Source organism: Cuculus canorus, chromosome 6, assembly GCF_017976375.1.
Source record: "Cuculus canorus isolate bCucCan1 chromosome 6, bCucCan1.pri, whole genome shotgun sequence".
Taxonomy (NCBI): domain Eukaryota; kingdom Metazoa; phylum Chordata; class Aves; order Cuculiformes; family Cuculidae; genus Cuculus; species Cuculus canorus.
In genome coordinates, this window is record NC_071406.1 from 4,898,930 (window position 1) to 4,916,725 (window position 17,796).

The 17,796-nt window shown below is 38.3% G+C and overlaps 1 protein-coding gene across 1 annotated transcript in view; it reads right to left on the reverse strand.

Moving 5' to 3' along the window:
• The window catches only part of KYNU (kynureninase), a 60,009-nt gene that overhangs the window by 22,745 nt on the left and 19,468 nt on the right, over positions 1-17,796 (reverse strand). Inside the window, exons 6-11 of the mRNA XM_054070647.1 lie at positions 14,287-14,348; positions 12,881-12,952; positions 11,363-11,437; positions 9,890-10,036; positions 3,837-3,935; positions 3,047-3,120 (exon numbers count right to left, since the gene is read on the reverse strand). Of these exons, the coding sequence (XP_053926622.1) occupies positions 3,047-3,120; positions 3,837-3,935; positions 9,890-10,036; positions 11,363-11,437; positions 12,881-12,952; positions 14,287-14,348 (529 nt within the window). The remainder of the gene's footprint in view (positions 1-3,046; positions 3,121-3,836; positions 3,936-9,889; positions 10,037-11,362; positions 11,438-12,880; positions 12,953-14,286; positions 14,349-17,796) is intronic.

Here is a 17,796-nt window from a genome sequence, read left to right on the forward strand (position 1 = left end):
AGGAGTGGAACTGGTGTTGCCTTTTGTCTGTTGGGAGGTGACACAGTATTACTGAAATATGTCAGATTTGACTTGCTTAGGGTTGCAGTTAGGCTGCCACAACTTGGTCTCCAGAGCCAAGGCAGAAAGAAGCTTGGGCACGGCCTGAGCTGCTGGCAGTACAGCTATTAAATAAATTAATAACTCTTTCTCAAGTTGTTTTTTAAAAGAAAGGAGAAAAAAACATAGAATCATAGAGTTGTAAAGGTTGGAAAAGACCTCTAAGATCAAGTCCAACCATGAACACAACACCACCATGCCTACTAAAACCTGTCCCAAAATGCCACATCTACCTGTTTTTTGAACACCTCCAGGGACGGTGAATCCATTGCTTCCCTGGGCAGCCTGTCCCAATGCTTCACCGCTCTTTCAGTAGAGAAATTTTTCCTAATACCCAATCTAATCCAACCTGGCACAACCTGAAGTGATTTCCTCTTGTCTTGTCATTTGTTGTTTAGGAGAAGAGACCAGCACCCACCTCGCTACTACCTCCTTTCAGGTAGTTGCAGAGAGTAATAAGTTCACCCTTCAGCCTCCTTTTTTTTTCCAGGCTAAACAATCTCACTTGCTCTCCAAAGCCTTCGCCAGTCCCATTGCCTTCCTCTGGAAGTGCAAAGAAGTGTCTTATTGTCCAGGGCTCAGGTTCTGAATGGAGCAGCAGCCCTGGGGAGCAGCTGGAAGGGAACCCAGTTTTTGAAACTGTGCATAGCTACGATGTGAGCACCTATTTGCTTACACTGCTTTTGTTAGCAAAATTCTGGGCATAGGCAAAATCATATTATGACATTGAGGGTCTTTAAAACAAAATGTTTAAATGCCTTTGGTGATGGGCAATAGCTAGTCTTGGGGGTTTAAAATTAAAATTTGGGATTGAGCTTTTTAATTTTCTCTAAGTACTGAAGATCTTTTGTCTCAGCCTCAGGCAGTAACAGGGAAAGGCACTCGGCAAAAGTTCTGGGTCTGAATTCTCTCTGAATTATGGTCTGGATGTACATTTTTACATTAAAATACAATACATTATTTCAGTATAAAAATAACTACCTCGTCGATAGCTTGCAGAAAACATGAAGGATGGGAAAAAGTAAAGAAATCTATATAGGCGGGTAATATTGTCCATGAGTTAAGAACCATATTTCAGACAAATTAAGAGACCAAAGGATGCCAGCTGGATTGAAATGTAATTACTTGCTTATGTGTCGACTGAGATGCAAAGAAACAGAAGCGTTTGGTGCTTCTGTTTTTGAATTAAGTTATCTGGCCACTGGGTGTCATCCTTGATTCAGATGACAGCCGAAAACTTTTTAGATACAACATAAAACCTGCAACTTCCAGAGCAGTTAAATTCCACTCTATTTGATTGTACAACATACAGCAAATTGCTCTGCATTTAAATCAGCTATAAAATTGAATACTTTGACATAGACAAATTCTCCTTTGTCTCACTGCCTTATTTGGGGACCTGAAATGTCTGGTTGATGCGGAAAAGAAAGAAAAGCAGCGCAGCCGAGGCATGTTAACTACAAACAATTTGATGAGTGATTATCAGATCTCAGGAAATGTGAAATAACTATGATTAAATAATGCAAAGAATCTATTCAGGAAGTTTGGAATTATATCCTTAATTGGGCCCCAGGCTGAAAAAATCCTATTTCACACAGGCAATTGTATTCAAGAAATTCAAGTATCCAGATTCAGTGCACAAGTTAATGACTATGTATGAAGAAGCTGGTTCAGGAAAAACTAATTTAAGCTCTTAGCTACAATATCAAGGTAATACCCTCACAGAAGTTTCAAAATTTCACCAAGGAGGAAAAAAGTCCTCAAAGTCCTTGAGATTTTACTCATTCGTCTTATGATTATTCCATGTTTTCTAGCATTTACCCATCTCCCCACCACCAGGGTCCAGAGGTTTGACCACGAGAGCAATGCCTGCACCCGGCATTCTGGGAAGCAGAAAAAAAAACCCAAACCCCAAACTTTCTGGAAGTAATATCTAGATATTCAGAATATTTTTGCCAGTGTCCACATATGAGGATCAAATCAGCTCACAACAGGTCATATGTCATCCTAATGAGTTTTCTGCTATGGGTGACTGAGAAGAACTTATCGGTGTTATTTTGTTATCTCCTGGGAGTCTAGACAGTCTGAAACCAGCACATAGTGCAGCGAAACTGCTTATTATAATATTATTTCCCTCTCAAACCTGATTTAGCTTGCTTTCTTCAAGCTAAAATAAAAGTAAGTGCCAGCAATTTCTCTGAGTATTATAGCCAGAAAAAGATATTTACATTTGTCAGTGCATTAAAAGTTTTAATCCAACTGTTCCTAATATACATACATAGTGTACAGTCATATAATATTTTAAATAACAGGGCTTTTTTCTTTTTTAGTGCAGCTAACCTCAGTTGATAGCACAGCTTTTCATGGATTATACACTCTTTGAGAACACAGATCTCCATGTAATGCTTCCTAGCTTTACCAGTGAATATAATTTTAATGAAAACATGCCAGTATTAAAGAGCTATTAGACACAGACTTGAAATTGTCTTTGATTTTGTTCACCAACCAAAGACTTCAGCGATTTAAAAAATTCTGTTTTTAAAGGAAGATGTTAGATATTCTCTTTATATTAAACAGTCTCATAGGCATGATTTAGGTTACTTGTTTTTATTATTATGAGCATTCTCTTTTATGATTTTATTTAATTTAGATCTCATAGCAGGCTTCAAGGATGAAATGAGTTTAAAATGCAAGCACGTACATTAATAATTTCAAGCTTTACTAAAGTTAACATCATTGATGCAATAAGCCAGTAACAAATATTAGCCCAATGAGGGCTATTCTGCATCTATTGCTACATACATACGCATATACATACATGCACATATCCATAGTCTATTTTTAGCCATCTATAGACTTTCTCACTTTCAGATCTCAAGCCAAAGGAAAGACTTTTTCCCAATTGAACTTCACAGCACCTTTTATTCTGGTATAGAAATATACTTACGCTGGTTTAATACTCTGGGAGTGCTTCTCATGAATATAGGCAGCAGCGAGGCCTCCCGCTCCAGAATTTAAATACTGCAAAGAATAAATCAACACGTACACATTCATTATCTGTAAAGTATAGCTTTCCTTCCCTCACTCTACTTTATAAAACAGACCAATTTTAACATTTCTAGAGGTTTCTAACTGGAGATCCTAGTGTTTGTCTCAAAGTGCTGAAGTAGACAAAAGCAGATATATTTTTTCCAGATAAAAATATCTTTCTTGGCTTACATATGATATTACAAGTATAACAGACAAAAAGCTAGAAAACTGAAGTACAGCTGTTATCTTGTAATACGTATAGCAAAGCCATAAAATAATTCATCCGTATCTGTTGATTCTTAATCTCAAGAGAAATCAAAGGAACTAAAGATACCTTGTTCTATGACCTGAAATTATTTAAGTTTAGGCAAGAATATTCTCTCATTTAGGGACCATTTAAGAATATCTCATAGGCAAGACCTTCTCAGTGTAGGAAGTAAGAGAAGAGCCCCCAACGCCGTGACCACAGAGCAAAGCATACTTCAGATATTTAATCATAACTAACATCCATCTGACAATGCCACTATTATCTTGAACATCTTGTAACAAAGCCATCACAGAAGTTAGTGTCTATCTCTCCTGGTTCAAAGATTCAGCCAAATCTTTAGCAGTAGTTCAGGTGCAGTTCTTATTCATCTGACCTGTTTGCTGACCCCTCATGTAGGTGACGTTATGGAAAACGGTCTCAAACAATGAATTTCTTTTACCTTGTAGGAGCACCAGCAGGCAAAATCTACTCCCCAGTCATGCAAGTGAAGCTCTACATTCCCAACAGCATGAGCTAGGTCAAATCCAACAAAGCAACCCTGCAGGAAAGAGATAATTAATGTACTACTAATCAAGACATTCATCGCTGTAACATTATTTTGAAAAAAAAAATATTTTTAGAGCTTTATTTGTTCCTTATCTAGGCATGACATCAAATCTCATTTGGTTTGACTTATTACAAGAAACAAGTTTTCTATACCATAGTTAAATGTAGAAATCATTAATTGTTTTTTGGGCTTGTCTTCAAAACCCTTGCTTCTGGTTTAGATCCCTATAGGTTTTTTTTCCATGCAGTAAGGTTGAATCACTTGAAATAAGTACCCAGAATGAATGCACAATTTCAGATTGTTGTATGGCACAATGTCTCTTTAGGTAGAGACAAAATCGTAATGTACATACTGATAGCAGTCACTCATGGACAATTACATTCCACAATACACTTATAATTAACATCTCCCCGATATTTAAACCATAAGGATCCTGCTCTTTGGGAATCTAAATGAGTGAGCTATCACCCTCCTGTCATTTCTTTGTGAAAAGAGTTTTATTTGTCATAACCACAATTTGCACTAAGGGGTAAAAAAGTGTATAAGAGGACCACAGATGTATGGATCCAAACGTAACAGTTTTATACACAGAATAACCACTGGATGGCAGCATTTTTAAACTAAAAAGTTCTTCCAAGCTTTGCTATTTGGTTAAGGGCAGAGAAATAAAACTGCCTTTTGTGCATGGATTACAAATTAAATGTTATTTTGCATCGTCCTTTCAAAACACAAATGGCCTGCATGCAAGCAGCAGGGTAAGAATAAAAACAAGAGGACAAGCTTCAGAAAAGTCAACATCCAATAATAAAACACTAAGAATCTCTTGTTGTTTCTTACACGAAAGGAGCCTTAGCTAAATTATTTAAACAGCACATTGGTTTATTTAATCTCCTGCATAAATTGGAGAACAATTTGAATGAAGGAGTGGTTTAAGAGGACGTTACACACTAATTCTAATGGAGACAGTAGTGAAGTTATCATCTTGAGAAGTCACTCCAAAATGATGGGAAGAAAACTCACTGCAGTAGCATTTGCGCAATCTGAACATTTGCTCTTAAACAGAACCCAAGTGGCAATAAATAGTCCAGCCTTCACCCCCTTGGTGGCTTGTCTGCACAGGGGCTCTCAGAAGTGAGTTAAGACAAATTAGCTGAAACGGCGAAGCTAATACAGAGAAGCTGAAGCATACCAAATGCCCATGGGAATGCTCTCCTACGGAGATAAAATGGTCTTGGTTCAGAGAAATAAGCTACAGCAAACTAGAGCAAATCTAGTATTGAACAAGAAGTTTTTCATAGGGTTTTAGGGCATTAGCTCCAAAACTTCAGTTGCCTGGATTTAAACATTTATAGGCATCCCTTGGTAGATACTTCTCACAAACTTTTTCGAAGAACTGCTATGAGAGATTCCACTGATTCAGGGGAAACCAGATATAACGTTACATGCTGAGTCTTGCAGAACGCGTGTATCTGGGAGTACATTAATAAAATTAAAACAAACAAAAAAATAAAACCGGTACTTGCTTATAAATAAACCCTATAAGAAACATAGTTCTCCAACTTTCGCATTAGAATTGTTTGTTTTTTCCCTCCCCGTAAACGATAAACTAACAGAATGTGTTCAAGCACAAGAAGACAAACTACAAAAACACAGTAGATGGGAGGTAGGACAAGACTCCTTAAGACACCAGAAGGCTGGATAGTCTCACAGTCACACTCTACACAGGGAGCGTAAAGAGGCTTCATAGTCATTTCTATACCTGTAAACAAAGCACACAAACTTCCTTGGGCAGTGACATTAGCTGGAATAGATCAGCTTGCACAAACAACGTGAGCTCGCAGCCTGCTAACAGGATGGCCACCAACGTGCCATCCATGAATAGTCTTTCTGAACTGCTTTAACTGCTCCCCAATGCTTTGAAATTGGTTGGTAAGTCCTACTACGCACTATTTAACTTACTAATGAGGCATAGACTGAAAATCTGGGTTCAGTACTGGCAGGTTTCCTACAACGTCTCGGAAACACCCACTCGTACCATTTTGTTCGTCATCAACTGCAAGATGGGTGGTGCTGGTTTGCTTTCCCAGGGAGGTGTCTGGCACTTGAGTCACACAAACAGCAAATGTTTAGCCACACAGACTGCACAGAGAAAGTAAAACAAACTGAAACAGCTCTCCCCTCACAAGGCGTGCGGGAACAAGGACTGTGTGGGAAAGTTTCTTCCCCAGACGTAGAGGAAAACAGAGCTCTCCATCTGCTCTGGGCAAAAAAAAGAGGACATGTGCTCTCCCCTGCCTCTTCTGTTTTATTCTAACATCTAAAAGTCATTTCTGCAAAGTGTCTGGGTAGCTGCTGATAATCAGCAGGTAACAACTCAGCATGGACAATGACATTTGGAGACAGGGAGAGAAATGACAGCTTCACACCATCAAAGCTGGGACATTTAGAAAGAGAAACAGGAAAAGAAGTGAAGATGAAGGATCTTAAAGCTCTTCCTACTGGGACTCAAGAGAGTGAAATACTTTACATATGGTACAGAGTCAGTGGAAAGATCAGTATATCTTATGAAATGAAAATTGTATTTGAAAGCTAGAGTCTCCTAAAAGTCAGCCATTTCTTCATTTGCAGAAGAACAAAACAACCAAACCCCCTCTGTCCTCTAGAGCAAGCTTAAAAGTATTAAACAATGAGAAGTGTTACATGCTCTTCAGCTTGCTGATGAGTCTCTTGCACAATACATAGTAATTTTGATTTATTTGAGAGACCTAAGATGGAAAAATAGCCTGAGGTAATTTTTCAAGCTTAATTTAGTTCATTTAATATTTAATGACTTAATGAAGCTGTCTATGTGCAGAGCTTTCACTCTGGGAGGAATCTTAACATACGCAGAGAACTTAGGAAATTGGTTTAAAAAATGTAAAAGGAAATCAGTAACTTAATTCATAAATGATTGACCTCAAGAATCCTAGGACATTTTCCAGACCTCTTGAGCTTGCAGCTGAAATCCCCAGACAAGTCCTGATGGGGCACAACATTGCAGGATTTTATTTCAATTGTACATTAAAAGAATTGTTAAGACCATCTGTGTAGGACTTTTCCCTCTGCTACACTGGCTGACAAGTGATTTTTTTTGTCTCCCCTTCTGAAATTGTGCTTCCACCTTGCATTTTCTCCTCCTAACATTCTTGACTGTCAGCTCTTCCCAACCTATTTTCTGCTCAGGAGCATGAGGTCATTCACTACTCTTCATCACCGGGAAAGTGACCCTGGCATTTTTGCTATGAACATGCCTTCTCTGAACATTATCCTCCTTTGATACCATTTTAAAGGACTTCCGGGATTTTGGGAATATTATGTCACTTATAAGACAATCATTCTAACCACTACGGGTTTCATCAGGTCCAGAAGTTCTTGAAGGATATATGGTCTTTAAGCCCCACTTACGGTCCAGAAATCTTGTCACCCTGGGGACAGGGACTGGTTGGATGACACTAAACAGAAATTAAGCTCATACACATTGCATAGATAGTAATAATTCAGCAGTTATTTTCTTGTTCTCCACTAACCCAACCTATCCTAGCATTGTTCCTGACCTGGGAAAGAAGCTGATTGCTTTTGAAGATGCATCTTGGGATTTTTGGTATCCAGAACTCCTGAGACTAAGAGAAGCAGCAGAATACAGGGCTCCCTCTTACCAATGTTAAGACAGCAAACGCTTCATAAATCATTAATTTCGTAGCTGTTCAAGTAAATATTTGCCATATGCAGATGTTTAAGTGTGGTGTAACAGTATGTTACACAGTGGCTTTATATAAATAACTGAACATTTCTTAATGCAGATGGCGGAATCCATGAGGACATCGAGCTGAGTGCATCTGACAGTAGGGAAATAAAAACTGTCTGGCTCATTTTTTTCAAGACTTATGGGTACTCAGACAGTTCTTCAGGCTGAATTATTTTCTTTTTAAATATACTAATGACATTTTAGGTCGTGAACCTACCTGGATCCCAGTCCAACTCACTTTAACCACAAAGAAGCTGGTAGTTATTCCCCCCCTCCTTTTGAAATATCTTTGAAAGAAGAGATTCACTTCTACATTATGGCATTTCTAATAGCCATGCAAGACAGAAATGGGCCCTTGACATCTATCTGTGCCTGCTGAAGTACTGAATCGCTCTCAGAAATTGCTCTCCTCTTCAGTAACACGATAAAGTTTCTGTATAAAAGTGCACAGTGTTTTTGTGTATATCCACCCGAGTTAATATTATTATTGGTACTGCCTTACAGGATCTTCAACTCTCCCACCAAGCCCTGGCTATCTCCTGAGATAATGCATACATCAAATCCATTTTCATTCAGTATAATGAACTAATAGTGACTGCTTTTCCCCAGGAAACAGGTTCTCAGTAATTTGAGGTAGTTCATAGCTTTCAGTGAAACTGCATCACTTCTGCTCAATCCAAGCATGTGACCCACAGTCCAGGGAACAACTCTAAAGACGCGGTAAAGTGATAGCGTTTTCCTAGGTTGTTGATATTTACAGTAGTGAAGAGAAAATTCTCTCTCAGGCACTTTTCAGACAGATCACAGAGCAGATTTGGGGGAAGAAGCACTGTAGGCACGTAGGCGTTGGACGAAAGCCTTCCTGTCACCAGGACCGAGAGTAAGAAGAGCAGTGGGTGGTATCATCCTATTAATAACTCTTCTTCCCTTTCAAATATTTCAGCATAACATTTTGATTATTTGTGGTCAGCAAAGTAGTGGAAGGCCCCCAAGGAAGGCATCATAAAGGTGTCACTTTTAGAGCTATAGGGAACTAATACACAGACTAATTCCTCCTCGTAGCTGACTGCCCCGTATTTCTTTCCTCTTTGGTTTTCTGCATCCGTGTTGGAAGTCAATCTTGTTTTGTACTGTTTTCAGGACCAATTTTGTTGCCAGGTGCTGCTGTGTGAGAACATTCCCTTATTATATCCCATGGGCCCTGCACTAGCTCTCACACCTGCTGTGCTCTCCCAGGGGAGACTTTACCATCGCTTTACAGCAGCATAACTTACTCCCTGACCTCCAGAAAAAATTCCACTGCCAAAATCACAGCAACAGAAGACGTATAGGTTCTTGTGAGCCAGGAACCTCTCCAGGGAGTTAAAACATCAAATAGTTAGCTGGTTTGCTAAAATCCAGTGGTACTAAATAAGTTTATATGCGAGTGGTTTAATCCTATATGAGATAGGGTTCATCCAGTAAAAGACTGTCCCTACAGAAAGTCTGACGACCTCCTGTTGATAAGAAGACTTAATTAAAAACTATTTTCTCCTGGATTCCTGAAGCAATTGAGATGTTTAAAGATTTTACAGCCAAGTCTGCAGAGCAGACTGCCTCAAAGCTCTGAAGGCTGAGTCATCACTAAAATACAGTCCTCTTGTGATGTTGATGTGCTTCACATTGTTCTTGTCTCTGGAAAACTGATCAGCTGAGTCGGAACACTGCTGGCTCCGCGGGGATCTCACCTCCCTGCTCACTGGGGACAAAAACTGCCACAGCGTGGCTGCAGGAAAGAAAGAAAATCATGAAAGTCTGCCAAAACAGCAGAAATCTAACACAAGCTAAATTTTAAAGAGAGATTAGAGCTGTTATTATCTCCTCCTCCTTCTCCACTGAACCTCTTCAATTCTATCTTTCAAGAAATCCCAGAATTTAATAGTCATGAATTATCTCTCTATATAGTTTAAGGCACACCTGCGAAATTGGTCTCACAGGGTTATTTCTTCATGTAATATGCAGCCCCAAAGGGTCTGGTCACAGAGTGCTTTTACTCTTTATCAGAACCCCACAGGCTTCCACGTGCTCTATTTTATTCCACAAAAAGGAGAAATTAAAAGTATTTCACAAGGAAAATTGATCTAAAATTGATGTCAAAAGGATGAGTCTGGAGAAATCCTACCTTTTCTTGGCCAGCTTTTGTTATTCTAGGGATGTCAAACAACTGTCCCGTGTAGTACTGCACCCCACCGAACAGAATGACAGCAATAGAGTCCCCTTCCTTCTCAATTACAGCAAGGATGTCTTCAATCCTCAAGGTCTCTTCCCCCTAAATGAAAGTTAAAGCACACATTTTACATCAACCCTGGCAGTAATGAAACTGTCATTTCTTATTTCATAATCTATATTTTACCATGAGCCATACCTGCTTGCATAAGGAGATCAAACACAAATCCTTAGCACAGTAATTATATACAGGGTAGTGCTATGAACTACCCTATCAGTAAGTTACCCCCAAAAAAACCCTCAAAACACTAGCAAACTCCTCTTGAAGGTGCCAGTTATGAAAAGTCTACTGACTTCGTATCCTAGCACGCTTCATATTCTTTAATATTTCAGACAGCTTTAATTTACTATACAAAAAACCCTGGTGCAAACTGCATGTGAAATGATTTTTATGTGGCATCTGTATTTTGTGACACCCACAAGACTTGAAAGTTGCCTATCAGCTTCACTCTGTACTTTTCTGATAACCTTCACATCCCGCAGGAAGCTATTATAAACTTGCCATATTTATATTTCAAAAACAATAAGTCTCACATCATCAAAAGTACAAAAATCCCCAAACCTGAGGTCATTAAATATAGAGGAATGTGAACCACAAATAAACCCTCTTTTTTGATTCTTTATAGGAAAGTTACTGCCCATCCTCCTCCCATCTTCCTGGCAAGGGATCATGTAAAACATACCACCGCCTAGGGATCAATTAGGTTGTGAAAAACTAGAATTAAATTAGACTTGTTACTGAAAAGAGCTTGGGCAAGATTGTTGAATTGCAAGTAACTGTTATTATCTCAACAATCTTGGCAAATCTATCAAGCGTTCCGGAGTGGGATTTTTACACACAAGATGACTCAGATTGCAGAAGTAAAAGGTCACCATCAGTTTATAGTTCGGTGGCAAAGTTCTTAATACCACAAAAGTGAAGCAAGGTAGTCTTTCAAATTAATCTGAATTGCAGATCACTCAGAGCAGACCTTTCCTTTATTCTGTGCTGATACACAGACTATTGTTGTTCATGTTAGGGGGATCGTTTACCTTAGGACACTAAAAGGATGTTGAGATTTCTCAAGGACCTACTATATTTTGAAGTTGTCTCAGGGTGTTATCGGTTTTCCCAAACATGAAAAATAGGGAAAATAATATTTTTAGTTCTTTTAGGCAAATTAACTATGTTGAACCAATAGGTTCCAATACAAAAATATATCCACAGAAACAGAATATACAATTCATAAATGTTACCTAGAAGTATTATTACAAACAGGTTATAACTTCTGCAGGCAGACACTAGAGTGTTTTAGAAAGCATAATATTCTTATGAAAGGGGCTTCTGCCTTTAGCAACAGCAAACAAAACTGACGTATTTCTCACCAACCTGCCGTGGCTGCATCATGAGCATGCATTTCTCCACATCGAGCCCGTGAAGTCGAAGCTGGGATTCAACAGCGTACTGGCAGAGATTTCCATGCAGAGCACGTTAGCACAATTATATGATAAAACAAGTAAAGCAAAACACATCAGAACTTCAGAAAACAAATTCAGATGCCTGATTTTCATTAAAATTAACTCTTTGAAGCCTAATCCAGCTCCACTGAAAATTTTTTAGATTTGGTTGGAATTTAATTCACATCAACAGACAGCGGGGATAAAGTCAAAACCTAGATCTTAGATTAGTTGATGGAGCAAAGTGGGTGTGGAAATGTGGTGGAAGATGTGCTTTACCGGACTCCAGCAAGCAAAGCCTACAGGGGTAATAGTCATAGAGAACTCTTAACGTCACCTTTCCTGGTAGCCTAGTACTCACTTTGCTTGGCAGCACGTGCAAAATCCCAGACTGTCATGTATGGACCGCTATCGGCACCAGCAATGGTTGGCCAGCACAAACCTGCTGTCCTATGTTATTCTCACATCTTAGATTGGATGAACAGCTGGGAGGGAATGAGAGCTCCAAACTCGCAGGTTATTTTGAAAATCCTACCCACTGATTTTTTCAATAAATACTGGTCCTGGAGACAACATAAAAGTCACCAAATGATAGCATAAAATAGTTTAAAATTGAATGAGAGGAACTGAAGTGACAGCAGTGGCACACGTTATTACTGAAGTGCCATAGAAATTTCAGACGATGGAATCCAAATGTAAAGAAATGTAAAGAAAATTGAATCCAAATGTAAAGAAAATGTAAAGAAAATGGAATCTAAAAGTGCACCTGGAACAAACGTGAGATTAGTACGAACGTTACTTGGAATAAAGGCAAATTAAGGTTTATACACCTGTGCCGTCATCTTCATTACAAATAAATCTGTTAGTGGTTTGAGTCATTTTTATCGCACCTTAGAGATCAAATTTGTTATCAATTTCCATGAGTTTACGGCATTGATGATACAGAGGCAGTGGGCCACAAACCTAAAGACTAATTTGCTCTAAGCTGTGATGCATGGGCTATTGTCTCCTGTTTTATAGCAGGAAAATTATATTTGAATGAGTAATCTAAAGTGCTAAGAACAAATATTTCCATCTCTGTCTGGGGATATATAAGTGTTAATGTTGTGAGTTTGTATTGATTTTGTTTCATAAAGTAAAACAGCAACAAGAATTAATAAAACATTTACAACTTCAGTTGATTTAGGCCAGTAGTTTGCTCAATGTCTTTAAAAAGACTAATAAATCAATGTACCCATTCAATCTTTTCCTCTTGTAACTTTTTTTTATTTGAACAAAAGGGATAAAGCTACGATCTGTAAAATATGCTGAGCTCAAAAGCTTTTGACAGATTTTTTTATTGTAATGTTACTTGGACAAGATGAGCTAATAAATATTCAAATCGAGCTACTGATATTCTTTAGGAAAATATGATTAATAATACAAATATGGTGAAATATTAATTTCTTACATGGTCAGAGGGAAAGGCTCTGGCTTCTAGAAGAATTTTATAGCGTCTTGGAGTTGGCTTAAAGAAAGATAGCTGTTAAGAACAAAAAAAAAGATATGTTAAGATGTATCTAAGCAGAGAGAGATGCCCCCAGCATATAACTTAGAGACTGTTTTGCTTTCATGCAGACTACAGAGAATTCCCAAGAAATTACATATATTTCTTTGTCCGTACAAGATTTATCAAAGTAGGAAATCACTATAAAATTGGGTTTTATACATACATAACAAAGGCCACAGAAATCCAGCAGTGAAAACTTGCACTTACAGGAATCGATGGCAAAGCTTTGACTGCAACCAGGGAAGCTGGGATTTCATCCAGCTCCATCCCACAAACAAAAGCAGCGACTGAACAGTGGCAAACAACACAAAGGCTTTGGATTTCCATTCCTGTTCTAAAGCAATTGTCATTAAATCATCCCCTCCTCTGAAACAACCCTGACCAAAAGACCAAGCTTTTTTGCATGGACCTCATCTCAGCACCTTTAAGCGAATAGTATTTGTCGTGCAGAGGCAAACTGGGCTTGCTGTGATGCTGAGAGGGCTGGAAGACTTACAAACCTTAACACACTTCCATGTCAGCAGTGGTTACAGAGTTCGGCATGGGCTGTGTACCCAGTCTGGAACAAGTTTGGCTGTGTTGCACTTAATTTGAGGCAGAGCAGCCAGGTAAATTGGGTTATACTTGGCCATACTCAGAGACCTACTACAAAGAAGTGGATCTTGAGTAACATCTATTTTTTTGTGTGAACTCCACAAAACAAAGCTTCACATCTTCTTTTAGTTAAACCAAGTCTTTGGTTACACTAGAGAATCAGAGATAGGCTGTATGTGACAGCAGAGACTTGCTCATGAGGAGACCACACTGATGGCCACCGTGTGATAAAAATCAAAATCAGATGCTTTACCACTTTTTAGGGGTATATAAAAAAGCATAGCTCAAAATGTCATCACTTATATGCAACAGAGTTTTAAGTTTGACTGAAATTACACTTTCGTCTTGCTCACAGTTGAGGTCACCTTTCTTAAACTTTGAAATTTGGTGTAAAATTCAAAATTAAGAAGTTATTTGGAAATGTTTCTTAAATAAGATCTCCTTTCCAAGGACTGACACGTAGCGCGTGGAAGAACAGCTCAAAATTTCCCTAGAGAGTCCATGAAAATATTTCTTGTCCAGCTTTTCTTCTTAATACTAAGTGGAGCAAGGTCTTGCATAAACCAAATCATCATTCAAGGCTTAAGAAAAGTTAGGCTATCACCCAGTGCCTGTATTTGTGATGTCCTCAGAAAACATTATTCCTACATTCACAGAGAAAGGACAAAATATACTTGTCAACACAACACCAAATAAGCATCTTGAAGACTTACCATCTGGAGGTGCAAGTTAACAGTCAGCCCATTCATTAAGGCTACTTCATGTTTTTGGGCCCCTGAAATAAGAAAAATAATAATAAAAACCATTATGGGTTTCTTTATAATTTCGGATAAATGTAGTACAATATTGAGAAAGCAAAAGCATGTTGTCAGTCAATTGTCTCTCCAAAGACTGGAAAGTAAGCAAACGTTTGAGGTGACATCACAGCAAAGTAAAAAGATTTCTTGCCTGACTCACTACACCACACTGGCAGGAAAATATTTATTTTTTCAGGTCACTCACTGAAAAAAAATGCTGTCTTTCCATTTCCCGGCAAAGCACCAGTGGATTTATTATCATTAATTTCTCAGACAAAAAGCAGGTCAGAAGACTACGTAAAATAAGACTTTGTAGTAAGTTTATACGTAGAGCAAGTCAGAAAACATACTGAGGCAATCATCTATTGTAAGCATAATGTCAAGCTAAATCTCCTTCTTAATAAAAGGATTCAAAATTGTTCTATTTCATATAACAGACCATTATTAACGTAGCAATTTAGCCATAATCTCGTAGCTCCAAGGTGGCTACTAACCGATGCTTATCAGCTACAGCTAATCACAGGCAAAGCTAATGAAGTAACAACTAATTGCTATTACAAAGTATCTAGTAACAAATTCTCAAATCCTTATCAACCACTGGTGACAGATCCTAGGCAGGATGAGGGACTGTGCATTGGACAGGGCGCCACTGAGATATGGAGAAAATCAATTCCTTTTTCTTTCCGGTTTGCCTGACGTCTGTTTTAAAAAGCAGTAATTCACCCTTGACACAAATGAGTGCTTTGAGAGTCATCTTCAGCTGGAAGAAGGGCTCACACACCTTGCCCTTAGTCATCACCCCGAAAGCGGAGCTGGCCAAATGTAGAAAAAGGTTGCAGACAGAGAGGGATGAAAACAAGTGTAAGTAGGCAAGGAGGGCAACAGCCACCTTGAGATCAATAAAGAGGAAAGGAAAAAAATGGTATTGGGATAAAAGAGGGTAATGGAAGCCACAAGAAACAGAGAGGTGAATCCTGCCCTTGGAGGGTACACAAGGTCCCAGCCAACACAAGGGAAAGGCAGCAAGAGCACCAAGACATTCCCACTGTAACACACAGAGTTTAGACTTATTTGATTTACTATTTTACTAGCTCAGGAAAAAGACATAACCATAGGCAGAACTTAATATCAGCAAATCTGGTCAAAGAACATGGGAATCTATAATTAGGAAAAGTTTATTTATAAATTCTTGTCAAGCAGGTCTCAACTTCTGCCACCGTATGAAAAGCCAAGAATCATTTTGATTGGGGTATACAACGATATTTCTGTGTTGCTGAAATCTGAAAGTATTGGACAGAATGATCTGTCAACAGCTGCCAATGACTCTGGAGGACCCACCTAAGGGATGAGCCAGGAGGAAAAAAGGAGATGTCATGAATAAGTTCCTTCCTCCAGACATCAATAACATCACCAAGTTTGTGGGAAGAAATATAAGTGGACCTAATTCTTCTAATAAGGAAAAATAAGCTCTTTTCCTCACTTAAACTGCTCTCCTTTGCTTTCTTTTCTTTCCTCTGATAGCATTGGATCTGCAGGCTCTATGCTGCCGGAAGAGGTCACCTTGTGGCTGTTCTGTTGCAGATACAGAAGACAGCTAGAGAGAGTGATTGCAGCCCAAAACAGTATTATTTTCAGTCTTAATATTTCTATGGAACTCCTGAGGCTGAAAAAAGGGATAACATCAAGAAATGGCATTGTTCTTATTTCTCCCTCTGCTCCTCTATGGCTTTCACATAGATGCTGTGAAATCTCTGGCTTTCACAGCAAAGTCTGCATGAGCAGTCCTCTCTCTGCTGTACCGTTTCCATAAAAAACAAATGGTTAATCTGTAGATCACTCTTAGCTGCATGCTAACATCCCAAATTAAATATGACACTACATTTGTCATGTAAGTCTTGGTCTTCCGTAAATTATATATTTATTAAAAGCTTTCCATTATTGAATTTCATGCCCACAAAACAAACCTCACCCGTGTCATTGGAAAACTGTTATCCTTTATAACCTGTACTGCATTTCGGAAAACAACCTTCTATGATCCAATTAACCTATTACAATATTCAAAGACCCAGCACACAGGAGACAAAATTATGTTTGCTTGCTTTATTTCCTAACTTTATACCATATCTCTAAGACAGGCTAAAACCTGTGTGTTCTGCTTGATAAATCTCCCCTTTAATAAAAGGAAGCAGCATTTGCAAAGTACAACTTCAGAGACAATTATGATTGTGTTAGGCAGACACTGCCATCCTTCACCTCTCTGACTGCAGCGGGAGCCTGATCCTCAGCGGAGTAAGTAAAAAGCGTTTTATAAAAATGATTGAAAAAAAAAAAAAGGCTAAAGCCCTCAGTTCTGAAAATAGTTTGGTTATTTCAAATAATCCTTATCACTCAAAGTCACTACAAATCTGCTCAGCATTCAGTCTTCCCTCAACAGAGACCTGCTTGAGCGCATAGTACAGCAGCAGCCATACAGTTAATCTTGTTCCATCAGAAGGTGATCCTGCCAAGGTTGTAATGTTTTAATAAAGTCTAGTAGGAGAAGCCAAGATTACCGTCACTGCGTTATGCCACTCGGCACGAGCACAGAAAAAAAAGGTTCAGCTTCCACTGCCCTCGACTCTGTGTTTCACAGCGTATTTGCTACTGCAATTTCCATTCAACAAGAAATTGTGACTGCATTTAATAAGCGAGTTCTTATAGCACTATAAACCATTAAATGGGCAAAGATAATTTATAGCCTTTAGGCCACTCCTGGATAAATTTCAGCAAATAATTTTTACTCACTAGTAAAGTGAGAAATGACAATTCCTCCTCCTCCTCCATAACATATGAAATATTGAATAAAAATCAGGGCTAAATTCTTTTTGTGTTCTTCTATTAAACTTACTCAGAATTCAGTCAGCTCATACATATTTGTATTATACCTTTCTAAGGTGATTTATTATTATTATTTAATAGTAAATACAATGTTCAAAGATGGAAGATATTATATAGCTAAAACCCTGCTGGCATGTGAATCCGAGGGCCAGATTTGAGCCTGGATCGGATTTTATGGTTCAACTAAACAAAGTCAAAAAACTCTAGAGAAAAAAACCCAAACTAATAATGTTGACATACCGTATATTGATGAGGAAAACAAGACTATGAAACCCTTCCCAACAAAAGCTTTAAAAGCAAAAGGAAGTTAACAGTAAGGTGACCTCTGTCATAATTTTTAGAGAAAACTTTAAAATATTTGTTTAAAATGAACAAAAATGTAATAAATTCAGCGTAGTCTTGCCATTGTGATAAAAAAGTTACAGTGTCATATGGAGTTTGGAAAAGAAAAGAAAAATAAGGAGAATGACAAGCAATTAGATGAAGTTTAAGCAAAGCTCTCATTTCCCTCTCCTTACACTCAGAATACATCTTTCGGTTAAACAAATA